This window comes from Sinohyriopsis cumingii, chromosome 11 (genome assembly GCF_028554795.1).
Source record: "Sinohyriopsis cumingii isolate HCF-2022 chromosome 11, ASM2855479v2, whole genome shotgun sequence".
Lineage (NCBI taxonomy): Eukaryota > Metazoa > Mollusca > Bivalvia > Unionida > Unionidae > Sinohyriopsis > Sinohyriopsis cumingii.
Genome location: NC_142971.1, coordinates 12300001 through 12313424, shown reverse-complemented (window position 1 = coordinate 12313424; position 13424 = coordinate 12300001). Strand labels below are relative to the sequence as shown.

The 13424-nt window shown below is 34.7% G+C and overlaps 1 protein-coding gene across 2 annotated transcripts in view; it reads left to right on the top strand.

The window, feature by feature from the left end:
- LOC149787616 (KRR1 small subunit processome component homolog) overlaps positions 1 to 10735 on the top strand; it is a 64243-nt gene extending 53508 nt beyond the window's left edge. Inside the window, exons 10-11 of one of the 2 annotated variants that reach the window (XM_089973792.1) lie at positions 4547 to 4596; positions 10061 to 10735. In XM_089973792.1, coding sequence (XP_089829918.1) covers positions 4547 to 4596; positions 10061 to 10099 — 89 coding nt within the window. In that variant the 3' untranslated portion in view covers positions 10100 to 10735. Of the gene's footprint in view, positions 1 to 4546; positions 4597 to 10055 lie in introns of both variants that reach the window. The other variant, XM_089973793.1, reaches the window with a different exon arrangement.
- The last annotated feature ends 2689 nt before the right edge of the window (positions 10736 to 13424 follow it).

The following is a 13424-nucleotide window of genomic DNA, read 5'->3' as shown; positions in this document are numbered from 1 at the left end:
CACCACACTCTATTTTGGCCTCCTTCCATTAATTTCTAACTTTCTGTTAGTTTGGAATTTAGTAACTCACACCCATGCTTATAGTGTGGCCGATGTTTTTGGACCCTGTTGTGCGGGAGTAATTGAGGAAGGAGTGTATTGTTGAGGTCTTGGCTGAGTTTGATTTGTCTGCATCCCATGTCATCATTTAGCAGAGCAGATTGTTGGATCCACCCACTTTCATTTCTATGCAGCGACTTCCCCAATTATTCAGTTGTTTATTGTATTTTGTGGCGTTTGGTAAGGTTGGGGAGGGGTGCTCCCAATATATTATTTAAATTGCCACTGAAGTCCCACCTTGGGCTCGATTTTTTAGGGAGTGAAATTAGTGATAGAGAGAGGTAAGGCTCCAAGCCCCCAGTCAGCAATACCGACAGTTAAATTATTTGAACACAAAAGGTGAAATTCAAAAGAATAACAATTTAATACAATTCAAATGATAATAATTTCCCAATCACTCTTCATACTCTCAACCAAGTGATAGCCTATTGCATCCTTTGATTTACAGCATGAGATTGCTTTTCCACCTGTCCTTGTTTGCTACTCATCTGTATCTCTCCTATCCCGCCAATTTCTTCTCTCCTTCCGATTTCCCTCCAAACTCCTTCTCCTAGACTGCTCCTTCTCCAATTCTTCCTCATCATTCAATCTGCTGTCTGATTAGCATTCGATTCTCAATTGACTTCTCCATTTGTCTCTATTCCATTTCACTCCTAGAAACTTGGGACTAAACCACACCGGAAGTCTGTCCCTTAAAAACTTTCTGTGAAAACACAAGGACGTTAGCATATTTCCTTAGCCATCTTGTCTCACACTAAACCAACAATCAATCATCAGATAAAGGCTATTACATTTTTTGGTCACACATTCATGCACATTGAAATACCCATACGCTCTTTTATGGTAAACAACATCGTAATAAAAGCACGATATCAACTACTTATCATACAGACATCAATAAATTGTGTCACATCAGTATATATATTCTTGATCTCATTATACTGAACAATAGCACAGCATTCAGACGCATTTCTGTACATTACACTCCCACAAGTGTACACAAATATTCGATTATCCATATTAACTAATTTACACACTGCAACTATTTTCTAGAGTATTTCAATTCAACAGTTGCAAAATCTAGAATATCACATGAATAAATGCACTAGTATACAGCGGAGTAACCAAATAGCAAATTAAAATATTAATTCTAACCACGAGCTAGAAATCTACAAAATTCTTTACATAATCATAGCCCATTTCTCAAATACGCATGTAAATTAAACACTGCAAAGATAATTCTACGTACTTACGATTCTAGTAATGAAGTATACATACTGCACATAATTACAATTACAATGCCGTAATATTCTGCAACAGTTGAGCAAATAACTCACTGACCTTTACGAATCTTTGTCTTTCCTTAGAATTTCCTAAGCTTTCACGCCAATTTACGAGTGGCTTTCCCAGAGTTATTGCTTTAACTTTCCAGCACGATGTTTCACAATTACTGAAGTTTCTAGTCTATTCATTTCTATTTAGTTGAATTTGGACTGAAATGGTGACTCACACCCTCTCTCAATTCCAACTGGATATCGATTCTACCCTGTTCTATTCAACTTAACAGTCAGTGCTCCAGCTGTCTGTCATGTGGTGAGATTTACATTGCCAATAAGGGTCCTTTGTTCTTGAACAAAGCTTTCAACGTCCACATGTGATTTTTGACACCCAACAAAGCTGGCTCTCACAAGAATTATGAACATGGCCAATATAGTCGCGGGATCTTACATATATACATGGCTTCTAACCAATTCCTTTGTTCTTGACTTATGTAATTGCGGGCAGGCAACGTGACATATTTTGACCATTTTGATGAGACTCAGATAGTTTCTAATTGCCATTATTCTATATCACCGTTTAGCAGCGTTATAGTCTCTGATAGTCATATGCACCCACTTTCATTTCCATACAATAACTCCTGCAATTACTATTAGATTTCAACAAATTTTGGCATGCAGCTATATCTTGATAGGACTTTGGCTGACTGTGATTGTCACCTTTATGTATCATTGATTAGCAGATGGATATCACCTGATTGTCAGACCCCCACTTTTGTTTGTGCACAATAATTCCTTTAATTAGTATTGGATTTAATCCAATTTTGTTGTGCAGCATGATTTTGGTTAGACCCTGGCTGAATTCAATTGTCAGCATTCTGCATCAGTGCCTGGCAGAGTTATTGCTCCAGATTGTCAGAGCCACCCACTTTTGGACCTACAAATTCACTCTCTTAATTATTATTGGATTTCATCCAGACATGGTATGCAGCTTAATATTTATGTGGCCTTGGCTGAGTTTGATTGTCTGCTTTCAGCATTAATAGAGTTATGGCCCTTTAATTTTAGATTCACACACTTCATTTTCTTTACAATAATTCTTTAATTAATAATGATTTCAACCAGATTTTATAATCAGCTTGATGGTGATGAGGTCAACAAAATTTTGGAGACATCAGTTTCTGGAATTGGTTAAACTTGATACGGTGTTCAATCTGGCTAAGGCAGAACTTTATCCATTTTTGACCTCATCTCTCCTCTATTACCTTTCCCTCATCCCTTCTGTGTCTATCACATTGTCTCTTTGTAGATTACAAAAAAAGAATCACATCAAAATTATTATTTCCTATTAATTCCTTGTATAGTGATAGTGTTGTCTGCATCGTCCACGGTATTTAAAAATATTAAGATGTTTATTGCATCATTCAAAAACACTCCAGTGACCCATTGTTTTTATCACACCTGCAAAGTTTATATGATACACAGGGATAGCTATTCAGCATTGTTATTGTTGTTGTTAGCATAGGCATCAGCATTTAGATTTTGCATGTAAATTAGGTTGTCTGACTGTTTTAAGTAAAGTCATGAAATTTGATGCATACAGTCATCTTAGTGGGTACTGTTCACCTTGGACACAATCAGGTCATGGTGACCTGTTCTTAGTATTCTAGTTTATTACAAGGTTTTAATGCCTGCACTGTGATAGAAGGGGGCATATTGCTACTCCTCCTGGATAGATATCAACATGGGTTTTTTACTCATGATGTCTTATTGGTCATCAATGAAAATGGTGTCAATCTGATGGCCATCACAATGGCCATCTTGAAAATCTTGTTATCACTATTCCAGAATGGATGGCCATAATAACATGGGGTTTTCACTAAAGAGTTCTTATGGTGTCTAGTTGGTCCTTTAATGAAAATGGAGCTAATCTGACACACAGTATTGCAGCCATGGCAACCGTCTTATAAATCCTGTAATTGCTTCTCATGAATGGATGGTCAACATGGGGTTTTCACTGAAAGACTTATTATGATGTCTAATTGGACAGAAATTAAAATGGTGCCAATCTGACATTCAGTATGGTTGCCATAGCAGTCGTCTTGAAAACCCTCTACTTCTCTTGAATGGAAGGTCATATTTACATGGATATTGCACCAAAAGACTTCTTGCTGTGTTTAGTTGGATCTAGACAAAAATGTTCATTGAATGACTTTTATAACATTTTGTTGGTTTATTTAGTCTTAAATGATGATCAGACATCCAATATGGCTACACAAGAGTGGCCATCTTGAAAATCATATAATTGCTACTTCCCCTGAATGGATGGTCGTATCAACATCAGGTTTTCACTAAAAGACTTATTATGAGGTCTGATATGTCCTGATTGAAGATGGTGCAGATGTGAAGTCCAATATGGCTGTCTATTTTGAATATCTTGTTACCATTACTCCTCCTGTCATATTGGCATGGTGTTTTCATCTGAAGACTTCTTATAATGTATATTTAGTCCAGAACGTGCCGATCTGATATCTAGTGGCATTTTGAACAATTTTATCCTCACTACTTCTGAAGGAATGCTGTTATTGATATGGGGTGTAAAATTTTGTATTAAAAAAATGAAATCTGCCGTCAAATGCTGCTGCTATTACTGAAGTTGAAAAAGCTTTTAAGCAACATCTAAGAAACTCTAACAAAATTGGAGCAAGTTTGATAAAAAGAATGGTGGCATACAAACCTTTTAGAACTGAACAAAAATTGTGAAATCAGTATTAAAAAAACAAGAAGAGAACATTGAAAGCCCTTAAAACAGTTGTTCAATAACAGCATTGAAAAACATTTCTACAGAAAGCATCTGAATGACTCAGAATGTTTGGCTTGATGGATGTCAACTAGGTGAGAAATCCCAGGCTTACTTGGACTTCTTGTTTTTGTTTTGTTTTGTTTTGTTTTTTGGTTGGTCATTATCTGTTTACAACACACTGGGTTATACAGGACATTTTTAAAGTATCATTTGGTTCTTTAAATTAAAATCTACATGTCATATGTCTAAACTTGCAACACCAATTCCCTTCATGAGCATAGTTTGCAATGATGGCCATTTATCTGAAGCCATCACATTTTTATTGGATTTAGATGAATATCAATTCAGACAATGTTATCCATTTCAGATAGTACTGTAGATGTGGAAGCATTGAAGAAAAAGATAAAGAAGTCCAAGGTAGGTCTTTATTTATCCATGAGGTTCTTTTCCAGAATAGGGGTCTACTAGATATTTGTTTCTAATGGGAGTATAAAGCTAAAGTTTTTTTTCATTAGAAACTTACAGTACACCCATTATCATGGAAGCTGCTGGGTTGCACAAATGGCCCATTTAGAAACTTACAGTACACCTATTGTCATGGAAGCTGCTGGGTTGCACAAATGGCCCATTTAGAAACTTACAGTACACCTATTGTCATGAAAGCTGCTTGGATGCGCAGAGGGCCTATTTAGAAACTTACAGTACACCTGTTGTCATGGTAGCTGCTTCGATGCACAGACGGTCCATTTATTAAATACATTCAGTTTAAGAAGAAATAGCCTCTGATATGAACATTATTTTCATATATATATATAATATATATACACACACACACACACGTCACAGTCCCTTTGCCATTGAATTGAGCATAATGAGGTTCAAACTCTGTCATCTGTGTAAATTGTATTTTTGTGAAGGTGGTCACTTTAGTGTTGGTCTTTTTTCATTTTTGTATGAGGATGCAAATATTACTATAAATGGATCAACGTATGAAGAGAAAGAGGGAATGAGAAAAGAGTTGAAATCTACTCTTAAAAATTAGGTGTTGTGACAAATCAGACCTTTTAATCCATCAGTTGTGAAACATCTATTTTTGTTTTTATTTGATTCCTCACTGATTTATTTACTTGATTATTACATCAAATATTTGAAATTTTTTGTGGATGAGTGATGCATTTATTTCATATTCTTGTGAAATCATTTCCAAGCTACACATGTCGATGCTGATTATTGTAGTGCTCTTTAAAATCTTGGCTGCCATCACAGGCACATGGGGATGGGACATTTTGTAAGTTCATTTGAATAGAATTATGGGAGTTGTGTGCCATGACCATTCTTTTTGTATTGTAGTATTTTAATTTAAATTGGAAGCATCTAATCAGAGATCTCGGAAACACTTAATTACGCGTATTTGATGCCAATTTTTGATCTGGGATGCAGAAAATCACAGGCGGGAGTCCTCCGTACGCATGTAATAGGTGTGCGGCAAAATTCAAAGACTTGCCAGTCCTGCTTCAGCCACCTGCTTTGTGGGAAAATGTGTTGATCAATTAGCTGTTCGGATATTTACAATGACAGAATTCAGTGACTGAAATACCCCTTGATGTATATACATGTTGCCATTTTATAAGAGTACATAAAAAAGAACATGATGCAATAGCTGGGCAGCAAGTTCAAAGTCTTTGACTGGTGGCCGGGTGGAAAAATGTACTGATATTTACAGGGATTGAATTCAGAAGCAGAGAGACCCAGAGATTTGCATGTGGTCATTTATAAAAGTATATCAAATAAACAACTTTAGCTTTCGTTATTGTGTTCATTTCCGAATGTAGCGGAATAAGCAGTGCGTGTGACCTCAGAATCAAGACATGTTGAGACTTAGACAAAATGCCATTCGTAAGTGGGTGACAAGTTGCCTAAAAATGTAAACTTTACCTTCTTCTGTTAGGAAAGTGAAAACGACTTCGCCCTGTGATTATTTAAGAGGTACATTGACTGACCATACCATATATTTTTTAAATGCCCCTTGCCTTAGCCTGGTTAGTTCTAGTGTTGTAGTGAAATGTATTCATCAAGGCATCAGTAGCTAGGCCTAGTTTTTATATCAATTACGTTGACATACAAACTCTTGCCCATTCACAAGCATTATGTTTTGATAGCTGATTGACCATTAATCCTTTTCCAAGTAAGGTAGCAACTATCAATTTCTTGCATGATATCCTTTGATGATAAAACATACAAACTTGTGTTTTAAGATCAGAATCGGTGATCTGGATATTTATTAACTGCCTCTTATACACTATTTCATCATAAAGTTAGTTTGAAACTGTAAGTGAACCAGTAGGCCTAATGGGAAATAATGGTGGACTTTGCTAAGTCTGGGATGTACCAGTTTATTAGATTGTCTGTTTTCTTAAATCATTGGGCAAATATATTCGGAAAAAATATACAGATAATTAAAACCAAAGCCTAGGTATTTTATTAAAGATTTAACTTTAAAATGCAAATTATGTAGGTCAGAAACATATGGGACAATGCTATGTTGTGGAATTCGCGAGATGTGCTTTAAGGTATAAGCTGTTTTCTGACTTGACACGTATTTGCAAAAATATGGGAAAAAACAGCAAATCAGATCCTATTTATTTGCCTAAAATTAATACAAGTACGTATACAAATAAATATACCATAAATTTGCGATCCTGTCAGATGGACTGTTGTAATGAAGCTATATTATAGTGAGTGATTCCATTACGAAAACCTCTCCATCTAAAAATAGATGCACTCATGTCTGTATTGATTCTGTAGGAAAGAAGGGACTGCAACTTTTGATGGTGGTACTCCTATTTTTACCAAAATGGGAGTCCTGGACTATAGTTTTAAAATCCTAGCGAGTCCTCTGATCTAATGCATAAGTAATTTATTGTACTTAATCCTACAATACTGACACCCTGATAGCTTTTACACAGAAAAACACATCTGAGAGCCAGTCTAAAATTTCCACCTAAGTCATGATATACATACAGAAAAAAATGTCTACAAACCAGTCAAAAAGTACCACCCAAATGCCAGTATATATACATATGAGCATTTAGGTGGCTGTTAGATGTATTTCTGTGCAAAGGTCATCAAGGGGTCAGTACAAGAATATTGAGTATGATGAATTTAACATTAATCAAGTTCATTGTAGAAAGAATGCTAATGGGAAACAACTTAATTCAATTCTGAGGAGTTTAATATCCTGTGCACAAGTGCATGAGACTGCCATGCATAGTCATGGATATGGTTACATTATCAGTTATGCTGAGATCATCTGTTCAGGCTTCTGTGTTAATTGTATTGGCAAACAAGCTGGCTAATGTACCTAACTGTATGAACATCTCATTTGACTTCATCTGATCATCTTGATCCAGAAGTTAATTCATGCTTTTGGAACTTTAGTTTTGAAGTATGTACATTTGCATCAAGATTTTTTAAAGAAACTGGATTCTGTATAACAACAAAGTCGAAGAGTTCTTAGAATGAGGCAGTGTTTGAAATTATTTTTTTTTAAAGTACATTGTTTACAAAGTTTGTGTGACAATTTGATTCCTTTGTATTTAAAATATTCGCAGTTATTTACAATACACTAACATTCATAAGATTAGAAATGCCATTTTATGACAACAAAATGCACACAGTCTTTTCTAAAATACAGACAAGATATTTAAATACTGTTTACCAATGTCCCTTCCCTTCATCTTCTTACGGGGCCATGAGTGTCCGAGTGGTCTAAAGCGCTCTACGTCACGGATCACTGCCATCTCACCTCTGTCTGCATGCGTTCGATTCTCTGGCTCGGCCGATGTGGATATGTGAGAAAGCTTACCGGTAGCTTCCCGTGGGTCGGTGGTTCTTTCCGGGGTTTTCCCGGGTTCTTCCTCCACCATTAATACTGGCCGCCATGTATAGTCTATCTTGTGCTGAAAAATGGCGGTAAACCCTATAACAATAACAACAACATCATCTTCTTACATTTTTTAAAACCATTGTCTTTTCTGAGCAGCACTGGGGTGCACCAAAAGGAGGGAATGGGGAGAATATCTTCTTTACATTAGGCAGAAATAATATTTTTAAAAAATAAGCTTTAGGAAATTTTCTCACTAGATACATTGCTCTAAATTGCCATTAAGTTTAACATTTTTAATTTTGAAGTGGATTTTTTACCTTCATAAATACAATTTACTATATAAATGTATACTAAAGTTTTGTAATATCTGATTCTTTGGTGAAGTGAACATGACATACAATATAGTACCTTGTCATCAAATAACTGGAGAGTCTGCACTGAGTGACTGATTCGAGCTGTTTGAAGTGGGACATTAGTGTGGAATAAGCTCTCTGGAAAACACCTCAGATGATTGGAAATAAAAGGCTTGGGATTTTTCTTACATAAATGTGAATTTTAAACAAAGCTTTTTTGTATGTGTGACCAAGCACCTTGCTTGACAATGGGAGTATTCTTTGGAAATCCTAATATATTATAAAGAACTCATTAGGTCCCACACTTGCTTTTTTTTGTACTTCTCAGTAAGCTGTCAGCACATGTGTTGTACATGTACTTTGCAGTTACGGATGCATATATCATCAGATTTGTATTCTAACATGTCTGCAAATGTACGATGAAAATTTACACTAAAAAAATCTAGGATATACTATTGATACCATTGAAATAGAATGGCTCTTCCTGTGACATCATGACAGATAATTACATTCTCTCCTATTTTGTCACAAAATTTTCCAGAGTATGTTAGTATGGGGATAAAAACAGGAATTTAGGGTGTTCATGAGGATTTGTGGATGTTATTTTTGGATTAAAGATCTCAAAGAGGGATTGATAATCATAATGAGGATGTGTGGATGTTAATTTGGAATTAAGGATCTTAATGAGGGATTGAGGATTTGAGGATGTTAATTTGGGATGAGGGGGTGAGGATCTTAGTGGGGAATTAGGGATGTCAATGAAGATTAGAGGATATTAATGAGGTATTGATGGCAGTGAGGAGTTTAGAATGTTAATAAGTGTATGAGGATGTTAATGAGGAGTTGGAGGAATTCATGTGGAATTGAGGATGGCAATGAGGAATTTGAGGAATTGAGGATGTTAATACATGTAGTGGCTCACTGATGGAAATATCCATTGTACTGTCTGCACTTACATGTCACTCATAACACCAGTAGACGATCTGCAGCATTACTTAAGTCTTTAGCATAAGATTGTATCTGTCATTGAATTATTTCAGATAGTCTTACTCATTGCAGTGTATCTGTCATTGAATTATTTCAGATAGTCTTACTCATTGCAGTGTATCTGTCATTGAATTATTTCAGATAGTCTTACTCATTGCAGTGTATCTGTCATTGAATTATTTCAGATAGTCTTACTCATTGCAGTGTATCTGTCATTGAATTATTTCAGATAGTCTTACTCATTGCAGTGTATCTGTCACTGAATTATTTCAGATAGTCTTACTCATTGCAGTATATCTGTCATTGAATTATTTCAGATAGTCTTACTCATTGCAGTGTATCTGTCATTGAATTATTTCAGATAGTCTTACTCATTGCAGTGTATCTGTCATTGAATTATTTCAGATAGTCTTACTCATTGCAGTGTATCTGTCTTAATTACACAGTTACTAATGTAATTATTTTGTGAATCTGAAGACCTTATAATTCTTGACAGACATCCTGTTGGAGTCATTTTGGGGAATGTGATTCATGTGACATGGTCTGTGACAATATGTAGATGACAGACATTTTTTTGTTTGATCGCCTTTTTAAGCTAAGAGAATTACTCTTTAAAGTTGTGAAATAATTTTTTCTCATTTTCATTTAAGAATAGAAGAATGGGAGAGCAGTCTACAACAACATGAGAGCATAATTCTGCCAAAAGGATTTATTTAGCACTGAAAGTGAATTTATGTACTCGTCCATCCACTTATTGTTAAGAGATAGGATGAAGCTTACACAAGAAAATTGAGGAAACATTTGCCGTCTGTGATGAAAGAGACATGTTTGCTGGACTTCAGTAACAGTTGGATATATAGAAACATTCAAGTGACTAACTTGTGTAAATTGGTAATTTTCTGTACGGTTTGATATTTTTGATGGGAACAAAAAGCAAAAGAAGTTTGACTTCATAGAAATCAATGGACTATAATCAAAATTGTATGTCACTTAACCAGAATTTTTGTGTTGAATAGGAATGGAAAAAGCAGATTTATGTACAGTGCCCTGTAAATCTTGATTTTCAACAAGTAGACCATTTTATAATTTTTCTAGCACTGCTGCATATAGTTTTAACAAAGGTGTTGGGCTAAATTTTGATATGAAGATTGATAAATTTTTATATCAATTGTATTTATTTTAGATAATGTTTCATCCCATTTAAAAGTCCATTTTCCATTTAGGTATTTACATTTCTTTGCACGTTTATTTGAACTTTACATTTATGTTAGCATTAGGTTTGAGAGAAACTGTTCATAATTCAAAGTCAAATAAAGTTAGTAATTTTGAATCACGATTTCATTCTATAGTTATTCTCCATCTTTTATAGTCAAATTAGATAATGTTTATATAAAATAATATTGACATGCAGATAAAATGGGTAAGATAATTATTTCGTTGTGTGGTGGATTATTTCTTTTTGGCAGTTATCAATGTCTTGAGGATGATCGACCATGTTGTTATAGCCTGGATCAAGCAAGTGTAAAAAAGTGGAGATCTGAGCAGAGATATAGAATAAAACAGCATGAGCTCCCTGTATACAGAATATAATAATTTAATTAATTAGATAAACAAAATAAAATTGTACAAGACCTATTGTAGGAGGCATCTCTACCAGATAATAGCTTAAAACTAAGTTCTAAAATGCGATTGGCAGTTCCATTAACATTGGTACAGAAATGAAATTTCAAATGAAACTGATTGAGTGTTTTTTGAACTTTAATTGTCCAGCATGTCTGAATAACTTGATATATGGTTACTGGTCACTCTTTAGAAGAAACTTGGTGTGTCAGTTGGGGTCAACTTGCACTGGAACACTCTTGTTCCCTCTGGTCTACTCTTGCATCACTGCCTTTAGTGGACTCTCTTAGTCATCCAGTCTCTTAATGGTCATCCACTCTAATGTTTAGACATTCACTCTTATGTTCATCCATGGATTCCCTTGCCTTAGCATGGAATGCCTACTATTAGATGTCAAAGCTATTCTCCTTGTAAATAAAATTAATGTAGCCTTACACTTTGTTTGTTTTTCTAAACTGAGTATACATTCCACTTAACATTACATTCAGAATACCAGTATCACAACAGACCTCTGCTGCCAATTGGTTTCAGATCATAATATTGCATTCATTATAACAGTGTTGTACTTGTTTACAGACATTCAGTTTTTTTTCTTCTCCATTAACATAGTACTGGAGAATTAATGTATTTCTCTGATAGAACATGTTACCATTACTAATTGATTGATAAGCATAGTCTGCTCTTGCTTAATGACAATAAAGCCTCTGCAGTATTAACTATTAATCACTATTTTGATTAATTGCAGACACATGTACACGTAATGGCTTATCAATAAATAATCGTATATCCCCCATTGCTGCTCTAGTGGTAATACAACCCATTCATAGCTTAAAAGAATTCACATCTTAGTTAAACAAATAGATCAAACAAAAATTCACTTCTTAGCTTAACTACACTATTGCTAACTAACGATTCACTGACATAAAGCATCATTCAAACCTAACAATAACCAATTCTTAGCATATATGATTCACATATAATTTAAAACTAATCAATTTAATCACATATCTTAAGACTTGTATAAACAAAAAATTATGTACAATATTAAAACACATTATCAGACTTTGAGATTTGCTGTCTTTCTGCTTTAGTTGAACTGTCACCTTACACCACTGATTAAGAGTCAACTACACATCCCTTGGGCAGTCTTTATCAGTGTTTTTGCCTTCTACAGAGTTGAGACTTTTTGCCTCACACTAAAATTTAGACTGCCTGATTAATTAAGGTTTATCTGGCATCATTAACACATGCTCCTCCAGGGTTGAAAAATTTAAAATTTTTGTTCCTGCTTCCTTAATTCTCCAATCTCTGCAAAGTTTCAATATTTACAAATATTTCAGCAAGCACAAATGCTGTTTCTGCAACATTTCAACTGTTGGCATTTTGCTCAACAAAACCCATTATTTGTTCTTGTCTAGTTTCAAAAGACCTGGTTATTAAATAAACTTGTCTAGTTTCAAAAGACCTGGTTATTAAATGAACTTGTCTAGTTTCAAAAGACCTGGTTATTAAATGAACTTGTCTAGTTTCAAAAGACCTGGTTATTAAATGAACTTGTCTAGTTTCAAAAGACCTGGTTATTAAATGAACCTCATTAAGAATCAATCAAGTTCTAACAGAAGCACTGAAGTACTAGCATTCTTAAATATTGGTTGGATTTAATTCTGTGCGAAATCATATATCGATTGAAAATTACCTTGTATTACAATGACATCTGCAAAATTCACTCTGTTATGTGTTGCAGTGACATCTGCAAAATTCACACTGTTACAGTTTGTTACACATTCTTTTTTTTAATCACATTATTCTCTCTCTCTCTCATAGGTATTTCTTTGTTCAAAGATTGCATACCAATTCTATCAATGTAATCATCAGATTTTTAAAAAAAGACAAGGTTGGATAATCATCTGACACATCCATTTTTCTCATAATTTCTCCCACCAAAACAAAATTGGTAGGGTTCACTGACACTTTAATACCAGGTGGAGCCTAATAGCATATTTACAAAATAATAATAATTGCAATACAGCACAGTCATTGTTAACAAAAAACAGAGATGATCCAACCAAACAATAGTCTGAATGGCGATAAAAGTTATGAGTATAAATGAAATGGTTTATTTTAGAAAATGGAACAGGTATGTGCTGGAGCATTTCATGAACTGTGCTGACATTGCTATAATAGAACCCACTACACTGAGTCATAACATCCACCATCCTACATCATGTCCTTACAATCCTCCATTAGTACAGAACTTCATCCTGAGGGGAGTTGATAACTTTAAGCCACATCACAGTCGTAATGAAGAAATAACGTGAATGGAATATTGGACATAAAACATTCTCATAGGAGTACTTTATTTTTTTATTTAATTATTGCAACAGTCTGGATGATTGGCA